At 38.0% G+C, this 17,363-nt stretch overlaps 2 protein-coding genes across 2 annotated transcripts; both read left to right on the top strand.

Annotated features, from left to right (window-relative positions):
- Positions 1-3,815: 3,815 nt before the first annotated feature.
- Positions 3,816-5,656, top strand: LOC144257282 (growth-regulated protein homolog alpha-like). The gene is made up of 4 exons (XM_077803466.1): positions 3,816-3,972; positions 4,081-4,204; positions 4,314-4,397; positions 5,186-5,656. Exons 1-4 carry the CDS (start codon positions 3,876-3,878, stop codon positions 5,199-5,201), a joined length of 321 nt encoding a protein of 106 aa, XP_077659592.1. The 5' UTR covers positions 3,816-3,875; the 3' UTR covers positions 5,202-5,656.
- A 9,863-nt stretch (positions 5,657-15,519) lies between these two features.
- On the top strand, positions 15,520-16,958 carry LOC144257289 (C-X-C motif chemokine 2-like). The gene is made up of 4 exons (XM_077803491.1): positions 15,520-15,660; positions 15,768-15,891; positions 16,001-16,084; positions 16,872-16,958. The coding sequence occupies exons 1-4, from the start codon at positions 15,564-15,566 to the stop codon at positions 16,882-16,884; spliced, it is 318 nt and encodes a 105-aa protein (XP_077659617.1). The 5' UTR covers positions 15,520-15,563; the 3' UTR covers positions 16,885-16,958.
- The last annotated feature ends 405 nt before the right edge of the window (positions 16,959-17,363 follow it).

Genomic DNA, 17,363 nt, shown 5'->3' with positions numbered 1-17,363 from the left:
CTTTAAACTTGAAGATTAATGATAGGTTAGGAGACTTAGAGTCTGGTTACGTAGTTTGGCATTAGTTAATAAGAAAATAGCATATCTTGGGAAAAATAGTACATCTTGGGAAAATCTGAAAAATGTAAATTAGTGATGTATTTTATTAATGATTCTGTACTCTTTTAATAAGTGATGAGTAAATGTCACATCCTGGAAAAATGTAAATTGATGTTACATTTTTCTATACCCCTAATGATGGTTAAGGAAATGTCACATCTAGGCAAAGTTTTGAAATTGTATAATCAATGAAGTATTCTGAATCCATAATGATGTGAAAAATTGCAATAAAAGATGACCCAGAGAAAGCTACATTAGAGCTCTCTCTTTGGAGATTGCTGCAACAGAATGACTCCTGTCTCATCCTTTTCGCCGATGCCACTCATCCTTCATGACTCCCTGAACCCCGCTAGGGCAGGACCCCGGCATCAGATGATACTAATCAAATCTGAAGGAGATCATAAAAATTACAGGTAAAATGGAATTTACTCAAATGTGCTTCTGTTTCAGGGATAACTTCATAAAGTTGTGTGTGTTAATAGTGGCATTCAGCGCATGTTAAAATGGAAGAAATTTATCACAGTAAGTAGGCCTCATAACACTGGTGGCTCTTGAAATTTTTTGAAGCATAGCATAAGACTCTCATCAATTAAATAACAGAGAGTAGAAGAAGGAAAGGAAAAAAATCTTTCTACTTCTTTTCTGAAGGCAAATGATCTTGGTTAAACATGTCCCTCGGAGTATCATAGATAATCCTACACATAACAAAGCTGATTCTTAACATGTCTCATTTTTTTGACAACTACAATAGATAAATTAAAATTATATTCTTCCTGAGAATGTACTTATATAAGTACTTGAGTAGAATTTTACTACATTTTAAAAGCATCCCCCCAAAGCTCCTATGTTAAAGAATTGGTTGCCAGTCTATGGTACTTTTGGAAGGTGGTAGAATCTTTAAGAAGTGGTGTGTGGTAAAGGGGAGTTAGGTTGTTAGAAGCATGCCCTTGAGGAGGCTATTGGAACAATGACTCCTTTCTCTTTCTTTTTGCTTACCAGTTGCCATGGGATGAACAGAACTTCTCTATCATGAGCTCCCACAATGAACTATGGCCTTACCATAGGCCCAAAATAACAGGACCAAGCAACCATGGACTGAAACCTCTGAAACTGTGAGTCAAAATTTCCTTCTTGTAAGTTGATTATATCAAGTATTTTGTCACAGTAATGGAAAACTTGCTTACACAGACCTGGAAATAATTTCAGTTAATAATTCAGTTAATAATATTTATATTCCTCAAGTATAAGAAATAGATGAAAAGTTTGGATACTCAGTTGTTAATGTCACTGACAAAGAAACAGTCATTTCTCAAATCTTCCAAAATTTGGGGGGAGGGAGAATTTACTTTCCTTCCTATTTTATATAGGAAGTTATAAAACTGAACTTTCAAACAAGCAATAGATGAAAAACAATGTAAGAGCCCTTAAGAATACAGATACACTCTTCTTTCAAAATTTTTGATGCTGAAAATTTAAAAGATTAATTAGAAGATGTTTCTTTGGAAACACTGATTTTTTTTGTTTATATTAGGATTCACCATAGGCTGTTTAACTTTAAATTAATATCCTAACTGTCTACAACCATAGACTGAATGGCTTAAACAACCATTTATATCACAGTTTTGGAGGCTGAGAAGTCTAAGTTCAAAGTGCAGGCCAATTTGGTGTCTGGTGAATGCATGCTTTCTGGTTTGCAAATGGTCAGCTTATTGCTGCACTATGGGTACATGTGGAGAGAAAAAAGAGAGAAAGAGCAGGAAGGTCTCTAGTCTTTTCTTATAAAGGCATTAATCCCATCATGAGTTTGCCCCTACCCCCATGACCTCATCTAAACCTAACCTAACCCGGCAAAAGCTCCGCTTTTTAATACCATCATACTGTGGGTTCCAGCTTTGACATATGGGGGGAGACAAAAAGGTCATTAACAATAAGGTTGTAAAACACCATTTCTATTTTGTTTATTTTCCAAATATTTACCTAGCACTTCAAATGTACTGATGGTTTATAAATATAGCATATTTAATAATACCTGAGAGGCAGAGGCATTTCTATTAGCTGAAAGGAACCATAAGCAAAGGGAAGTTAGATACATTGCCAGCTATGGTCCAGAAGACAGGATTGCTAAAATTTTAATCCTGACAGACTTTACCAATTTAACTCTGCAACTCTGCATCTAGGGAACACGCTTTTCCTGGAACTAACAGCTTTTTCATCCAACTGCTTCCCTACCCTGCTCACAGCAGTGAAGAAAATTTCACACATCCTCAAATTTAGCAATTACCCTGGAGAATCAATGCAGTCCACCAAAGTTCAACATTAAAAAAAAAAAAAAAAAAAGAACATTGGAAGCTGGACACAGTGGTGCACACCTATAATCCCACAACTCTAAGGCAAGAGGCTCTAGAGTTCAAAGTCAACCTCAGCAACTTCGTGAGAATGTAAGCAGCTTAGGGAGACCCTGTCTCAAAAATTAAAAAAGTGTTGGGTATGTGGTTCAGAGGGTAAGTGCCCCTGGATTCGGTGGTTCATCCCTTGAACAAAAAGGAGAAGGAGAAGGAGAGAAAGAGAAAAAGGATAAAGGAAGGAAGGAAGGAATGAATATTGACACTAAACTAAAAGTGAATTGCCCAGTATGAAGGTATTAGCTTTTACTAATATTCTTTGAGGGCCCAAAGTATGTCAGCATTTGTTTATCAGCATGGAATCAATCATACAATGCAGGTAAATTCAGATAATTATCCAGGACAATACTAGAAAGAGTGGACCTCTTGAAATCAACATGACCCTTTGCTGCTCCTCAAAGGGCTGAATGAATGAAGAAATAGCTTCTAATACAACAAAATGGTGATGCTCATGACTCCTACTAGAGTTTGGGAAGTTCCAACAGTTAAAAAGAGGACAGATGGGAGATTAAAAGGGGGTCTTCCAAAATACACCGAATTCACCTCTGGCACTGGTAATTCTTCCCCAACTTACCCCCATCCCCACTGCAGGAAAAAATAGTTCAAATGTGATTTGAGATCACAAAACACTGGGGAAAAGAAAACGTTCTCCTGTGTAATTTGAGAAGACAGATGTATTTTTATAGTGTGTGTTTATTTCAGAGACGAAAGAAATCCGCAAAACTAGAGCCAGAGGAGAGAGTGAAGAGATGGCCATTCCCCCAACAGCCATCCCAACTGAAGTCTCTTCCAGAGAAATCACTGTACATTAAACCCTTGGCTCCAGGGCTGGGGTGACAGCTCAGCGGTAGAGCGCCTGCCTGGCACGTGTGAGGCACTAGGTTCGATTTTCAGCATCACATAAAAATAAATAAAATAAATAAAGGTTTTGCGTCCATTGGAAAAAAAAAAAAAAGTGGCTCCGACCCTACCTGCGTACAGCGGGTCTGATCACCACGTCCCGCACATCGGGGTCCCTGGCGCCCAAGGTCCCCCCTCGCAGGTGGCCACTCACTACCGTTTGGGAATCTGGGGCATCAGGGTAATATCCCGGGGTCACAGGGTCCCCAGAAGCTCGGCAGCAGGGCCAGGCGGGCAGCGTCAGAGTGTTGTCCCCTCGCCAACCTCCAGCCAGGGGCGGGGCAGCGACCTCCTTCCGCCCGCGGGGAAGCACCCGGAGCTCCGGGAATTTCCCTGGCCAGGGGCTCTGGCCTTTCCCGCCAACCATGCATAAAAGGGGCTCGCGGATCCCCGAGAGCCACAGAGCCAGCACAGCAGCCCCTCGCCACAAGCTCTTGCACTCCAGGCTCCGCCGCCATCCTCCCGCTGAGTCCCATGGCCCGCACCGCCTCCGCCGTCCCCTGCGCTCCGCGGCTCCTCCAGGTCGCGCTGCTCATGCTGCTCCTGGTAGCCGCCTGCCGGCGCGCAGCAGGTGAGACCCGCGTCCTGGGGTCCCCGGGAAGGGACTGGGATTGAGGGTACGGGATGGAGACTCCTAGGATGGGGACAGCCCCGCTAATCCGGTCTCTTCTCTCCCCAGGGGCGCCAGTGGTCTCTGAACTGCGCTGCCAGTGCTTGCAGACTGTGCAAGGAATTCACCTCAAGAACATCCAAAGTGTGAAGGTGACGTCCCCAGGACCCCACTGCACCCAGACAGAAGTCATGTAAGTCCTGCCCTGAGCTGCTTGAAGCTATGACTTGAGTCGCCCTGACCCTCCTGCTGCTCCCCAGCTGAACCTCCTGCCTCACTGGGATCCTCCTTTCTCTCTGCAGAGCCACTCTCAAGAATGGACAGGAAGCTTGTCTCAACCCTGAGGCCCCCTTGGTCAAGAAAATCATCGATAAGATGCTGAACAAGTGAGTTATGGTTTCTATTTACCCATGTGACAAGGGTTGTGTTGGCATCTGTCTCTTTAAAAACTATTTCAGGAAAACTCAAGGGTGGCTTTAAGACTAGAAATTACAATCGGTATTTTTATACTCAACTGAACTATAAGTTCATTAATCTTCTCTGGTGTCAGAAATATTTCCAATGTCCTCCATCCCCATGCCCAAACTCTATTCAGTGAATGCAGGTAAATGTGTGCACCTATAGGAGGAAATAGAATTGGCACTGGTGGTTAAACAAACAAACAAACAAAAAAGCCTCCAACTATTGAGGAACCATCTGTACCTCAGTGTCTAATGAGTTCAAAACCTGGTCTTGGTCAGGGTGTGCCTCTAAATTTTCCCGGTCAAGAGCAAGGACTTTGAGTGAGATTTCCCTGAATTCAAGGCTAGAATCCCTGTGGATGTTATTTAATGAACTTTAACAAAAGGCAAATAACAGTAGCTATTTCATAGGCTTGGGGGGCTGTTTAAGGGAGGTCGCGCAGGTAAATTTTTAATTCAGTGTGACAGACTGTGAACAATGTTTTTTCCTCTTTTGAGCCAATGATATATTTGACTCCACTTCCTGGTTTTTCTTCTATAAAAACATTCAGGAGCCCAAGTTCTCTGCTGTTCAGGGAAGCTTTAGGTCAGACCTCCACTGGGTAGAGGGGAAAGCAGGAGACTGCAATGCAGAAATCCCTTTAACTTTCAGGACCCAACTAAGAAATGAGTAGCTTCCCTCAGCACCGTAACACTAACCTCTCCCATCACAGGAGCAGCACCAACTGACCTGGAATGAAAAAGCTCCCCCTGCTGGCTTCTGCTGGGTGGTCCCTGCCTTAGAAGACCTGAAAATGGAAGAGAGCAGCCAGCTTCTGGGGACAATTGGAAAGAGCTGGATGTCTTTGACTATTTCTTCTGAGAGTTCTATTTATTTATGGTTCTATTTATTTATTTTTCAAAGCTTCTATTTTAATATTTATGTTAGTTTTTTAAGATGTGAATGTGTTTCATGAAATATGACTAAGTCTTGATTGTTATTTAACTTAAAGATGATGGGTTTAAGCTGTCTCATTAAATTGATACTTATTGGGAGAGAAGTGCCAGCCACTGTGATAAAAGACGGTGGGTGGGGATCCAACCGATTGCACGGTGTGATCAATATTAGAGTGAGGGAATGTGTGCACATCTATTTTTGTACTTTTTAAAAAGAATGTCGGATGTTATTTATTGAAAGTCTCACACATTATGTAGTCAACATTCATATGTTGAAGTTTCCCTTGGACATTTTATGTCTTGCTTGTAGGGCATAATGCCTTGTTTGATATTTATTATGAAATGTTTCTCTCTTAGAACAGAGAAGTTATAACTACTGTCATTTTTACAAATGAAAATAAAAATTTTACTGAAAAATAGCATTCTTACCCTTTGTTTTATTTTCCTTCACATCTCTAGGCTATAAGTAACTGCATGCCTGCTTTTAGGGCTGGCACTTTCCTTAAATTTCTCTTACTGGTGAATGAATACTTGACACTATTGGAAAGTACACACTACCCACTTCCAACCACTATGATAATTCTGGTTTCATATAAAATATTGTTGTTTTCACAATTACCTATTATTTATTAAAAAGTAGTTTTTATAAACTTATGGATTTTTATAAATATTTAACAAGGGCTTCCATTACATGCTTTTTGGTAAGGGGTTTTGCAAACAATTATGCAATTCTTTTTCTTTTCATAAGGTTGGGAGTTAAAGATGGAAAAGTGGATTCTACCTAAGAACTTAAAAATCTGTGCCATTTAAAATAACAATAATAATCATGATCTGTGGAGATATGAACCTACTATAAAGTAAAATAGATGTCCAAAAAAGCAGAAAGGATATGTAAGGAGATAAATAGATTTAAAATATAACATACTTATTCAATTTTTAGAGAAAATATTAAATTAAGGAAAATTGTAATGGAGTAGAAACATATTGTAATTTCTAAGGTGACCCTAAAAAAGGAAATGCAAAATTTAGGACTTAAAAATCTGAAAAAGAGATAAAAATAAAATGAAATAAAACATGTAAATAATGCAAAAGAAGACAGAAAGTTCAAAATGATGGAGGAGTACATGGGACATGAAGAAAGGATGAATCTTCCTTACGGAAGAATTCCTAATGAGTACAGTCTCTCCCTTCCTGAAGTGATGCTTAGTTCCCTATACACAGGAGTATGGGCAAGTTGCTTTCAAAGAAAGGATTAGGAAAAGGGGAAAATAAAACCATTCCAGGGAAGAAACTTGGCAGACTCAATTTCAATAAAGTGATCAAGATTATTATTACCAGTCAAGGCACGTGAATGAATATCATGCAACCCCTGATAGAATATGATGGGAAGGGCACTTAAACTCCATTTAAATGCTTATTCATAATCCAGATTCCCAGAAGAGTCACGAAAAAACATTAGAAAAATCAAAATTGAGGGATATTTTATAAGACACCCAACAAGTATTTTTCTGAATTGCCAAGTCAGGGGAAATACAACATTAATAAATTGTTACAGATCGGAGGAGACAAAGGAGACATGAGGGCTTATGCAATGTATGTGTTGGGTGGAATCCTGCAATAGATAGATAAGGGACATTGATGGAAAATTGATGAAATCTGAATAAAGACTGTAGTTTGGTGGTTAGCAATGTACCAACGTTAATTTCTTAGTTTTGACAAGTGTACTACAATTATGGAAAATAAATGAAAAAAAGGTCTGATGCAGGAACTTTTAGTACTATTCACATAAATACTTTGTAAATCTAAAATTATTCCAAAATGAGTACTTGATTTTTAAAAATACAGAGCAAAAGAATAGTAAAACAATTGGCTTAAATGCAACTATAATAACAATAACAGTAAATTTAAATGAAATAAGCACTCCAATTAGAAGTCAAAGATTGGGCTGGGACTGTGGCTCAGCAGTAGTGCACTTGCCTGGCAAGTGTGAGGCCCTGGGTTTGATTCTCAGCACCATATATAGATATATAAAATAAAGATCTATCAACAAGTAAGGAAAAAAAATTTTTTAAAAAAGGCAAAGATTATGAGATTGTACCAGACATCTATGTTACTTAACAAAATTCACTTTAAATATTAAACCCTAGGTATCTTAAGATTAAAGAATAGAAAATGCTATATTATGCAAAACATAACTAAAAGAAACCAAATATAGCTATATTAATGTTAATTATTATTAACAACTATGAATATGTTATTAATGTATTTATTAATAATTGACCTATTTTTGAAGGTCCATTTTATTTATATATCAGGTCTATGCAAAGAAGTAATCTTAGAAAGAAGGTTGATTCAAAAAAGGCAATTCTACAAGAGTCAAAGCAATCATTAAATTTTATGAAATTCACAATATTATCAAACATACCAAGCAAAATGGAGAGACCAAAAAAGATCCATAGACAAATACATATTAATAGCCAAAGCTTCTCTTTCAATACTTAGTGGATAAACAGTAAAAAATTCAATAATAGTGTGGAAGAGTTTAGCAACACAATCAACAAATTTGGCCTGAGTGATGTATAGATGCTTCACGCCAGCAATTGCATAAATTGCATTTATTTTTTGAGGGCGTCGGAACATTTTCTAAAATAGATTAAAGCTAGTGTGCTGGCCCCTACCTGGAATCCCAGTGATTTGGAGGCTAAAGCAGGAGAATAGCAAGTTTGAGGCCAGTACCAGCAACTTAACAAGACCCTGTCTCAAAATAAAAAGGACTGGGGATATAGCTAAGTGGTAAAGAGGCCCTGGATTCAATCCCCAGAATCAACAAAATAAAAACAAACAAACAAAAAAAAAATAGAAAAGAATACATATGGGCCATGAGGATTGCAGCAAAAATTTTCAAAATGTTGAAATGTTACAGAGAACGTTTTCTGATCATCAAAATTTTATGATGATTTGTAATTTTCCTAGTTGAAATGTGTATATCCATATGCGTGATATGTTTGCTGTGGTTTATAACTCATCACTCAACTTCCTAAATTTTGCTTTCAAAATATCAAAGTCATCATGCTGTTTTCATATCCAGTATAACCATCTAGTACAATAATATTTTCGTGGAGATAGTTCCTCATTTCTTAAATTTTTTTCTAACATATTTTTGTGTAATTTTTGGCATCCCTATCTTATTTGGATTACACTACACAAACATAATGCAATTTAACGACTCAATAGTGCACCCTCAAAATTTTTAAAAATGATTTTAAGAAAATGGAAATGCAAAGTTTATATTACAATTTGTTTTTGTAAAAGTATTATGGAATAACATCCAAATCTAATGTAGTAGATAGTGTTCAATGTTAATTAAAATTAATTTAAATATCTAGATATTGTTGAAATCATGAGGACATCCTTACTACAGGAATTAAAGAGAAGACTATGTTGCAGAAATGTGCACGTTACATTATTAAAGAAGAATTTTCTTTCTGTTTTGACTTCTTCTCTTACAAAACCTATTACTCCTTTGTATGTTGTCTGTGTCTCTTAAAGGTTGTTCGAATTTAATACCTACCACTCCCTAATTTTGGTACTGACTTAAGCTTGCATGTTAAACCAATCTTCCACCTACCACAGGGTGGATAATCAATAAAGGTCACCTTGTGGTCTGAGGAAGTGGATCATGAAAACACCTTGAGATGCAAGTGGAGGCTCCCAGTGGAAATAACATCCAAACCAACTGTCAAGCTAGAACCTGTAGGTATATAGCTTCCAGTGCTGGAGAGCCCTGCTTCCCACTCTTCTCAGTGCCCCCAGGCTGCTTCTCAACACAAGGACATTGCTCACTGGATCCTCTCCTTCTGGACTGTTTTCCATGCCTCAGAGGTCCTCCTTTCACATGGAAAACTATTTATTCTTTAAAACTTACAAAAGTGACATTTTCAAGAGATCTTCTCTGACACCTCTCACAAATCCACACTGTAAAAATTGTATTAGGTCTCCTCTCTTTTTCTAATGCCTTGGGAGTAGTTTATTGTGGAATTTACCAGCTTTTCTAAAAATCTGTTTCTACATTCATGTCCCCGACTGCATTGAGAGTTTGAGGGTAGCAGTCTGTCTTAATCCTCTTTGTATCCATGGCAACCAACATCATTCTTATGTTAAAAATGCTGGGTAAATGGTAAATGAAAATGCTGAAACAAATGGAGAAAGAAAGGAATTAAGCTCCAGTTGAAACGCCCTTCTGGTTAGAAAGGTAATTCTAACAGCAAGTGGAATCAGTAACAAAAATTCAATTTAGATTTGCTCAATAAAAAAGGAAATTATTTCATTTCCCTGTGAAATGCAAAGTCTGGTTAGTAGGTGAGATAAAGCAGAATCCTGCAATTCAAAAATGCTCTTTGGTGGTCAGTGGTCAGTCTCAGTCCAGATTTGGCAGCTTTTCTCTGTGCCTGGCCTCAGTGTGGACAGGCTCTGCTTAAGCAATTGCAGAGCTCCAAGCTTCTGTCCAACTAGCTATGCCCCAGCAGGAAGTAAGAGCTTATTTGTCCAACTTTTTCTGACAAAAAGGACTTCAGGGAATTATTCTGACTTGGACAGGATTAGGTCACTTGCCCACTGCTGAGCCTACCAATGTTACTGGGGTTGGACTTGGACAAGAATTGGCCAGTATGACTTGGGATTGTGAGAGCTCTCCTGGAGATTTGGAGGAGAATCACTGCCTGTACCCCAGACTGGGAGGAAGGAGGGATGACAAGGAAAGGAAAAGCAGGGTTCTGCTCTCAGAAGTAGGGGGCAGGGACTCAAACCAGGTATAAATGACAAATGCAATAGAGATAGGACAGGATGAAAGACAATACTCAAAAAGCTTTGAACTGTAGAAGTGGATGTGTCCATGGATTTAACGCCACATTCAGGCAGCTTCATCCTTTTCCTCTTATTGTCAGAGTCATTCATTGTATTAAAGTAGTAATTGCAACAAAATAGGTCTGGCAGCTTAGATGGCTTGGCTCCCCACAGCAAGACTGAGCAGAGCAGCTCTGCACCACCTGCCCATTCCTGTTGCTTCATCAGTGCGCTGGATGTGGCTGCAACTCTGGATTTAAAAGCCTATATTAGTGAAAATAAAAACTACAAGATATAATAAATATGATTACTTAAAAAGGAATTATAAACCAATGTTTTTATTTTAGTAATGACTATTTTTTTCAGAGTGGTGATTGTATGACTTTAAAGTTTGGACATATTAAACTTTTTACTTAGCTCATACAATGAATAATTGGCTGAGGAAGGCACTTATTCAAATAAAAAATGTTTGGATTATTTTAGTATAACAACATTGCTTCTTAAGTTTTCTTTAAAAAAAGAAAATATGAGGTGCTGGGCATGGTGGTACATGCCTGTAATCCCAGCGATCTGAGAGGTGAGGCAGAAAGATTGCAAGGTCAAAGCAAGCTCAGCAATTTAGTAAGGCCCTAAGCAACTTAGAGAGTCCCTGTCTCAGAATTAAAAACAAACAAACAAAAACATGAAAAAGGGTTAGGGATGTGGCTCAGTGGTTAAAGGCCAAATGGGTTCAATTCCTGGTACAAAAAAAAAAAAAAAAAAAAGACAAGGCTCTAAGGAATTAAATTATGAGAACTGGTATATTGTAAAAGGGAAAAAAAACTCTTTAGTATTTCATCTTGTAAGCAATTGTTTATCATGTAAGTCTAGGTACAAAGTTTTAGATTATTCTTCAAATATGAGCCTGCTTCTTTAAATGTTCCATCCTTTTGGCAACTACTATACATTTTTTAATGCTTTATTCACTCTGATTGTTTGCTTATGACAGTACTTGGATTGAATCTGGAAACTGTTAAAGCAAATATGTCGTTTTCTTAGTCAGAAGGAGAATAAATATCTGGAAACCTCCTTTTAATGCTGAAGGCAAAATATTTCAGTTATTAAACACAATAAAGTGCGCAAACTGGTTCAGCAGAACACTGTGAATGTTAAAAAAAAAAAAAAGAGAGAACACTGTGAATGTTGTCTCACGAAAAATAAGAGCTGACTAAAATACTTATTTTCCTTTCTAGAAAGTTCCCAGGGTAGAATATTCATTCCTGCTGACCTAATTTTTTTTTGGAGGGGAATATATTAATTTTGAAAAGTGGGTGAATAAGTAAATAGATGTAGATTTTATTAAATTAAGTATACATATGCCACAAAATTTCTCTTTGTTAGAGAAACAAAAAGTGGAAACATTTTAGAAGGTAAAGTTGAACCATGAGATAATAAAGACAAAAATCAAAGAACTCTCCTGAAGTTATAAATTACTTATTTCAGAAAAATATTTTTTGTGTGTAGTTGTTGAAGCCATGTTGCCTAGAGCTCAGATTCTGAATTTTGTCAACTATAAGACCTGGACAAATTATTTCAATTTCCTTCCCTTCTATTTCCTTATAAATTACAATTTCAACAGGGGGTACTTTATGAGGCAGTTGAGAAGATTAAGATTAAAACATTGCCTTTTGTATCAAAGTGTTATGAATGATCACACTCTAACATTTACTCAGCATCTTATAAATACATAAAACATTTCAGTTATTAGGGACATCGAAGACAAAAGCAAAGTTCTGCTAAAGTTTGTTCCCTAGATGAAAGTTTAAAAAGTTTACTAAATAATCTCTTCATCTTTTGTACTCTTTAAATTTTTCTACAATAAGCAGGTATACATCTATAATTAGAAAAATGAAAATATTTTAACTTAAAAAGAATAGCTATTATAAATTGGCAAATAAACTAAAGATACACTTCTCAAAAGAAGAAATACAAATAGTCAACAATAGTTTTAAAAAGTTCAACATTGTTAGCAATTAGGCAAATGCAAATCAAAACCACACTGAGATTTCATCACACAGCAATCAGAATGGCAGTCATCAAGGATACAAACAATAATAAATGCTGAAAAAAAATGTGGAGGAAATAGAAGACTTTTACACTGTTTGTAGGATTGTAAATTAGTACAACCATTATGGAAATCAGTATGGAGATTCCTCAAAACACTAAGAGTGAAACCACCAACTGATTCAACTACATCACACCTCAGTATTTATCCTAAAGAATTAAAGTAAAAAAAATTAAATAAAATAAATTAATCAGTACTTGAGTTAAGTTTGTTGATATACAGAATTTACAATTTTGAAGCTTTGATTGCACCCTGAAAATCATTCTAAATTGATAAAATTAAACCAGTATTTTTTGAACCAAGTCAATATATATGTGTATTGGTGATGAATAAAATTGTTAAACACTTGACAAAAAAAAAGAATTAAAGTCAGACTAGGCACCATGGCCCAGCAGCTCAGGAGGCTGAGGCAGGAGGATTATGAGTTCAAAGCCAGCCTCAGCAATTTAGCAAGGCCCTAAGCAAATCAGTAAGACCCTATCTGGAAATAAAATATAAAAAATAGTTGGGGATGTTGTTCAGTGGTTAAGCACCCCTTGATTCAATCTCTAGTACCAAAAAATAAAAATAAAAAATAATTAAAGTCATCATATTATATAATATGTGTGGACTCCTGTTTAGAGTAACACAATTCGAAATAGTTAAACTATGGAACCAACTTAGGTGTCATCAATGGATGAATGGATAAAGAAAAAATGGTATACATGTTCAGTGGAATTTAATCAGCCATAAAGAAGAATGAAATTATATATTTTTCAGGAAAATGGATAGAACTTGAAATCATTCTTTTAAGCAAAATAAGCCAAACTCAGAAAGTCAAGGATCGTATGCTTAAGTTAGAAAACAAAATAAAAAAGAAAATTGAGCGGGAGGGTGGACCATCTCATGACATGACTGAGGAAGATTAGTAGAGGAAAGGGACTTGTGAGAGAAAAGAGAGGAAGGAAAGAAGGAAAGGGGAAGTACTCAGAAATAATATTGGCCAAGTTGTATTGTTATATTGTGTGTGTGTGTGTGTGTGTGTGTGTGTGTGTGTGAATGAACTGGTAACAATGAATCCACCATTACTTACAACTATAGTGCACCAATTAAAATACCAAAAAAAAAAAAAAAGAAAGAAAGAAAGAAAGAAAAAGAAAACAAAGAATGGCTACTTTGTTTTGAACTACTGATTATTTCAAGAAACAGAATATTTCCAACTAAGAATCCCAGAAATATAAGAACAACGATAGTAGGATTGGCACAAATACTCAATCATTGATGAATTCATCATATTTTATAAATTTTAGCTTATCTTTCACTTCCTACACCTTCTTAAAATATATATATATATATATTATATATATAATATATAATATATTATATATATATAATCTTCTATAAATTTGTTTTATTTTATACTGGACAGTACTGAAAATCACTGGGAAAAATCTAAAGACAGAAATCTAGTTACTCATAATTCTTTTTGTAGTAATTAAGTAATTACTTTCACTCACATTTTGCAGTTGAAATTACTAAAACATAGGATTAGAAATTAACCCACCAATTAAACTAGACAACAAGACTCATCCTATTTCCTCTTAAAAAAAATAAAACTAATAGAAAATCCTTAGAGAAGTGGCGTGATATGAAAAAAATCAATTCCTTTCATTTATTTATAATTATCTATAGCATTTAATATGTACTGGCATTTTACATATGATAACATTCATGGTAACAACCTTGCCAGGTAGATAGTACCACATATGTCCGTTTACAGACAAGAATCTTTACATCATCAAGTAGACGGTCATGCCCCAGTAACTGGCAGAGTTGACTCCTCTCAGGGTGCTCTGGTGAAGGGTCCTGCTCTGTGCCTTTGTAGCAGCTCTGCAGCATCCCCTCCCTCCTCTTGCAGCTCTTCCTCACACCTCTGGAAAATCTGGAACCACCCCTAAACTCTCTAAATCCGACCTATAATGTGATGCAGAGAATTAAAATTGAGAGTGAAAAAGGAATTGCTGAATGAAAGTCTTGTGTTAACAGTTTTAAAAGGTTTATTAGAGATCAGTAAAAGCAAATAATGACGATGATTGTTTTTCTAGAAGGGAAATCAAATTACTGGAGACAGGAAAGACCATATAAGGTGGAAAAGAAATAAATTTTGTTTTTATAAAGCAAAGTAGGACAAGATTTATGATCACCATGTGTATATTTCACAAGAACACATCCTTTTGCCACTTAAGATGATCAGTGGGTGCTATTCCCCCCGGGGCATAACTGATATGGAAAAAAAATCAATTTCTTTCATTTATTTATAATTATCGATAGCATTTAATATGCTATACAAACCTAGGAACTGTGCACTCTGCAAATTCCAATGTAACACTCCCTCCCAAGAACAGCTCCCTGACCACCAATAGGTCATTATTTTATGAACCCATCAACTCTTTCATACATCAAACTGTGGTACTCATCCACTTACTCCAGCTTTGGAAATTCCAGAATTTCACAGAGAAAGGAAGTTATGTAGGATTTCGACACCGTTTTCTAAATTAAACATTGAATTAAACTCTTGACACTGTCCTTTCCCTGAGCTGTGAAGAAAGGTATGACACAAAAGTGTGATGTATTTGTGCTTGTTAAATACCAGGAACCCAACCCATACTCTTATGTGTAATCGGAGAGGGATATATTTCAAAAGAGAATATTATGCAGACCCAAGGAAATTCTTCATCCAGAAGATATTTATGGGTATAGAACCAATAGAAAAGCGGGTATTCCACTTCCCATCTTCCTTCCTCCAATCCTGATGACTCAGGTTCCTCACACTGACCAGTGTCAGCTCATGACGCCGCCTCCTAAGGGAGTCTGGGGGCCCACAGTCCCGCTGGCAGGCGGCCACTCCCTCTCCTTTGGGAATCTCGGGCAGAAAGAGAACATCCTGGGGGTCACAGGGTCCCCGGAAGCTCGGCAGCAGGGCCAGGCGGGCAGCGTCAGAGTGTTGTCCCCTCACCAACCTCCAGCCAGGGGCGGGGCGGCGACCTCCTTCCGCCCGCGGGGAAGCACCCGGAGCCCCGGGAATTTCCCTGGCCAGGGGCTCTGGCCTTTCCCGCCAACCATGCATAAAAGGGGCTCGCGGATCCCCGAGAGCCACAGAGCCAGCACAGCAGCCCCTCGCCACAAGCTCTTGCACTCCAGGCTCCGCCGCCATCCTCCCGCTGAGTCCCATGGCCCGCACCGCCTCCGCCGTCCCCCGCGCTCCGCGGCTCCTCCAGGTCGCGCTGCTCATGCTGCTCCTGGTAGCCGCCAGCCGGTGCGCAGCAGGTGAGACCCGCGTCCTGGGGTCCCCGGGAAGGGACTGAGATTGAGAGTACGGGGTGAGGACGCTAGGATGGGGACAGCCCTGCTAATCCGGTCTCTTCTCTCCCCAGGGGCGCCAGTGGTCTCTGAACTGCGCTGCCAGTGCTTGCAGACTGTGCAAGGAATTCACCTCAAGAACATCCAAAGTGTGAAGGTGACTCCCTCAGGACCTCACTGCGCCCAGACAGAAGTCATGTAAGTCCTGCCCTGAGCTGCTTGAAGCTATGACTTGAGTCGCCCTGACCCTCCTGCTGCTCCCCAGCTGAACCTCCTGCCTCACTGGGATCCTCCTTTCTCTCTGCAGAGCCACTCTCAAGAATGGACAGGAAGCTTGTCTCAACCCTGAGGCCCCCTTGGTCAAGAAAATCATCCATAAGATGCTGAACAAGTGAGTTATGTGAATGGAGTCATGGGTCATACTGACGTCATCGTTTAACATTTTATCAGGGAAGCTCAGGGTTTTGCCAAAGAACTAGAAATTAGGATTATTTTCATAAAATAATCGTGCCATTAAGATGATTAACCTCTGGTGCCATAAAGATAGCTCCAGTGTTCAAATCTGTATTTAAATATGTGCAGGTAAATGTGTGCTCCTAAAAGAGTAAGAATTGACCAGTGATGCTAAACAAACAAACAAACAAACAAAGAAAAAAAACTTCTACTTATTGAGCAACAATGTATGTCTCAGCCTCCCTTGGGCTCAAGTCCTGAACAGTGGAACACCAGGTTTGGGGCAATATGAGCCTAAGCCTTCCTGCTGAAGAGCAGGGTGCAGTGACAGAACACCTGCTAGTGTAAGTTTAGGTCCCACCTCTTATTATCCTGAGTCTCAGTGAAATGAGAAATAGCTGCTTGTGGTGTTTCTCTGAAGCCTAAATGAGGTCATGCATGTACATTCTTACCCCATTGTAATATTATTCTGACTGAAGTTCATGATACAATTGTGATCACAGATCACCTATTCCTAATTAAACAGTAACCTGGTGTGTTTTTTGCTATGCAAGGCAGCAATACTATGGGTAGTAACTACTTGGTGCAAGGCTAAGGAATAGGCTAACATTTAGAAAAGGCTAACATTTAGAAAATCCTAGACTATCAGGGATTAAGGCCATGCAATCAGTTTCTTAAGTATCTACAAACAATAACTGTTTTTTTCTTTTTTTTTCCCATCACAGAGGCAGCAACTGACATGGAGAAAAGGAGGAAGCTTGTCTGCTACTGTTTCTGAAGAAGATTCTAAAAGGAATCGGAGTGAAGAGAGAGAAACAAATAGTACCTCAGGGGCATCTGGACTATGCCTGGTGTGTTTGACTATTTTCTATGAGAGTTCTTCTATTTATTTACATATTTATTTATTTATTTATTTTCATGCATATATATTAATGTTTGTTCTGATATTTAAAGATATGAATATGTTTGGTAATTCACTGTACTGGTTTTTTAAAAGGTAATTTTTTAAAATGTTAAATCAAAGTTGTTTCAGTCCAGTTGTTTGGTTTAAATCATTAAGCTTTTTGGCCACTGTAATGGATGCTGGGGATAAATATTGGGAGATCAAAGACAGTCAGATCACTGATAAAGTGTGGGAATGTGTGTATGTCTATTTTTGTAGAAGAATGTCAGCTGTTATTTATTGTAACACTTTCACAGTATGTGGTCAACATTTC

The sequence above is a fragment of the Urocitellus parryii genome, chromosome 10 (assembly GCF_045843805.1).
Source record: "Urocitellus parryii isolate mUroPar1 chromosome 10, mUroPar1.hap1, whole genome shotgun sequence".
Classification (NCBI taxonomy): Eukaryota; Metazoa; Chordata; class Mammalia; order Rodentia; family Sciuridae; genus Urocitellus; species Urocitellus parryii.
This window is presented reverse-complemented; position numbering and strand designations above follow the sequence as displayed.

What these genes read in the sequence shown, in the direction of transcription:
- LOC144257282 (XM_077803466.1), top strand. Translation starts at nt 3,876, where the DNA reads ATGGCCCGCACCGCCTCCGCCGTCCCCTGCGCTCCGCGGCTCCTCCAG. An exon ending in CGCCTGCCGGCGCGCAGCAG is followed by an intron (nt 3,973 to 4,080) that starts GTGAGACCCGCG and finishes TTCTCTCCCCAG; the next exon opens with GGGCGCCAGTGGTCTCTGAA. An exon ending in TGCACCCAGACAGAAGTCAT is followed by an intron (nt 4,205 to 4,313) that starts GTAAGTCCTGCC and finishes TTCTCTCTGCAG; the next exon opens with AGCCACTCTCAAGAATGGAC.
- LOC144257289 (XM_077803491.1), top strand. Translation starts at nt 15,564, where the DNA reads ATGGCCCGCACCGCCTCCGCCGTCCCCCGCGCTCCGCGGCTCCTCCAG. An exon ending in CGCCAGCCGGTGCGCAGCAG is followed by an intron (nt 15,661 to 15,767) that starts GTGAGACCCGCG and finishes TTCTCTCCCCAG; the next exon opens with GGGCGCCAGTGGTCTCTGAA. An exon ending in TGCGCCCAGACAGAAGTCAT is followed by an intron (nt 15,892 to 16,000) that starts GTAAGTCCTGCC and finishes TTCTCTCTGCAG; the next exon opens with AGCCACTCTCAAGAATGGAC.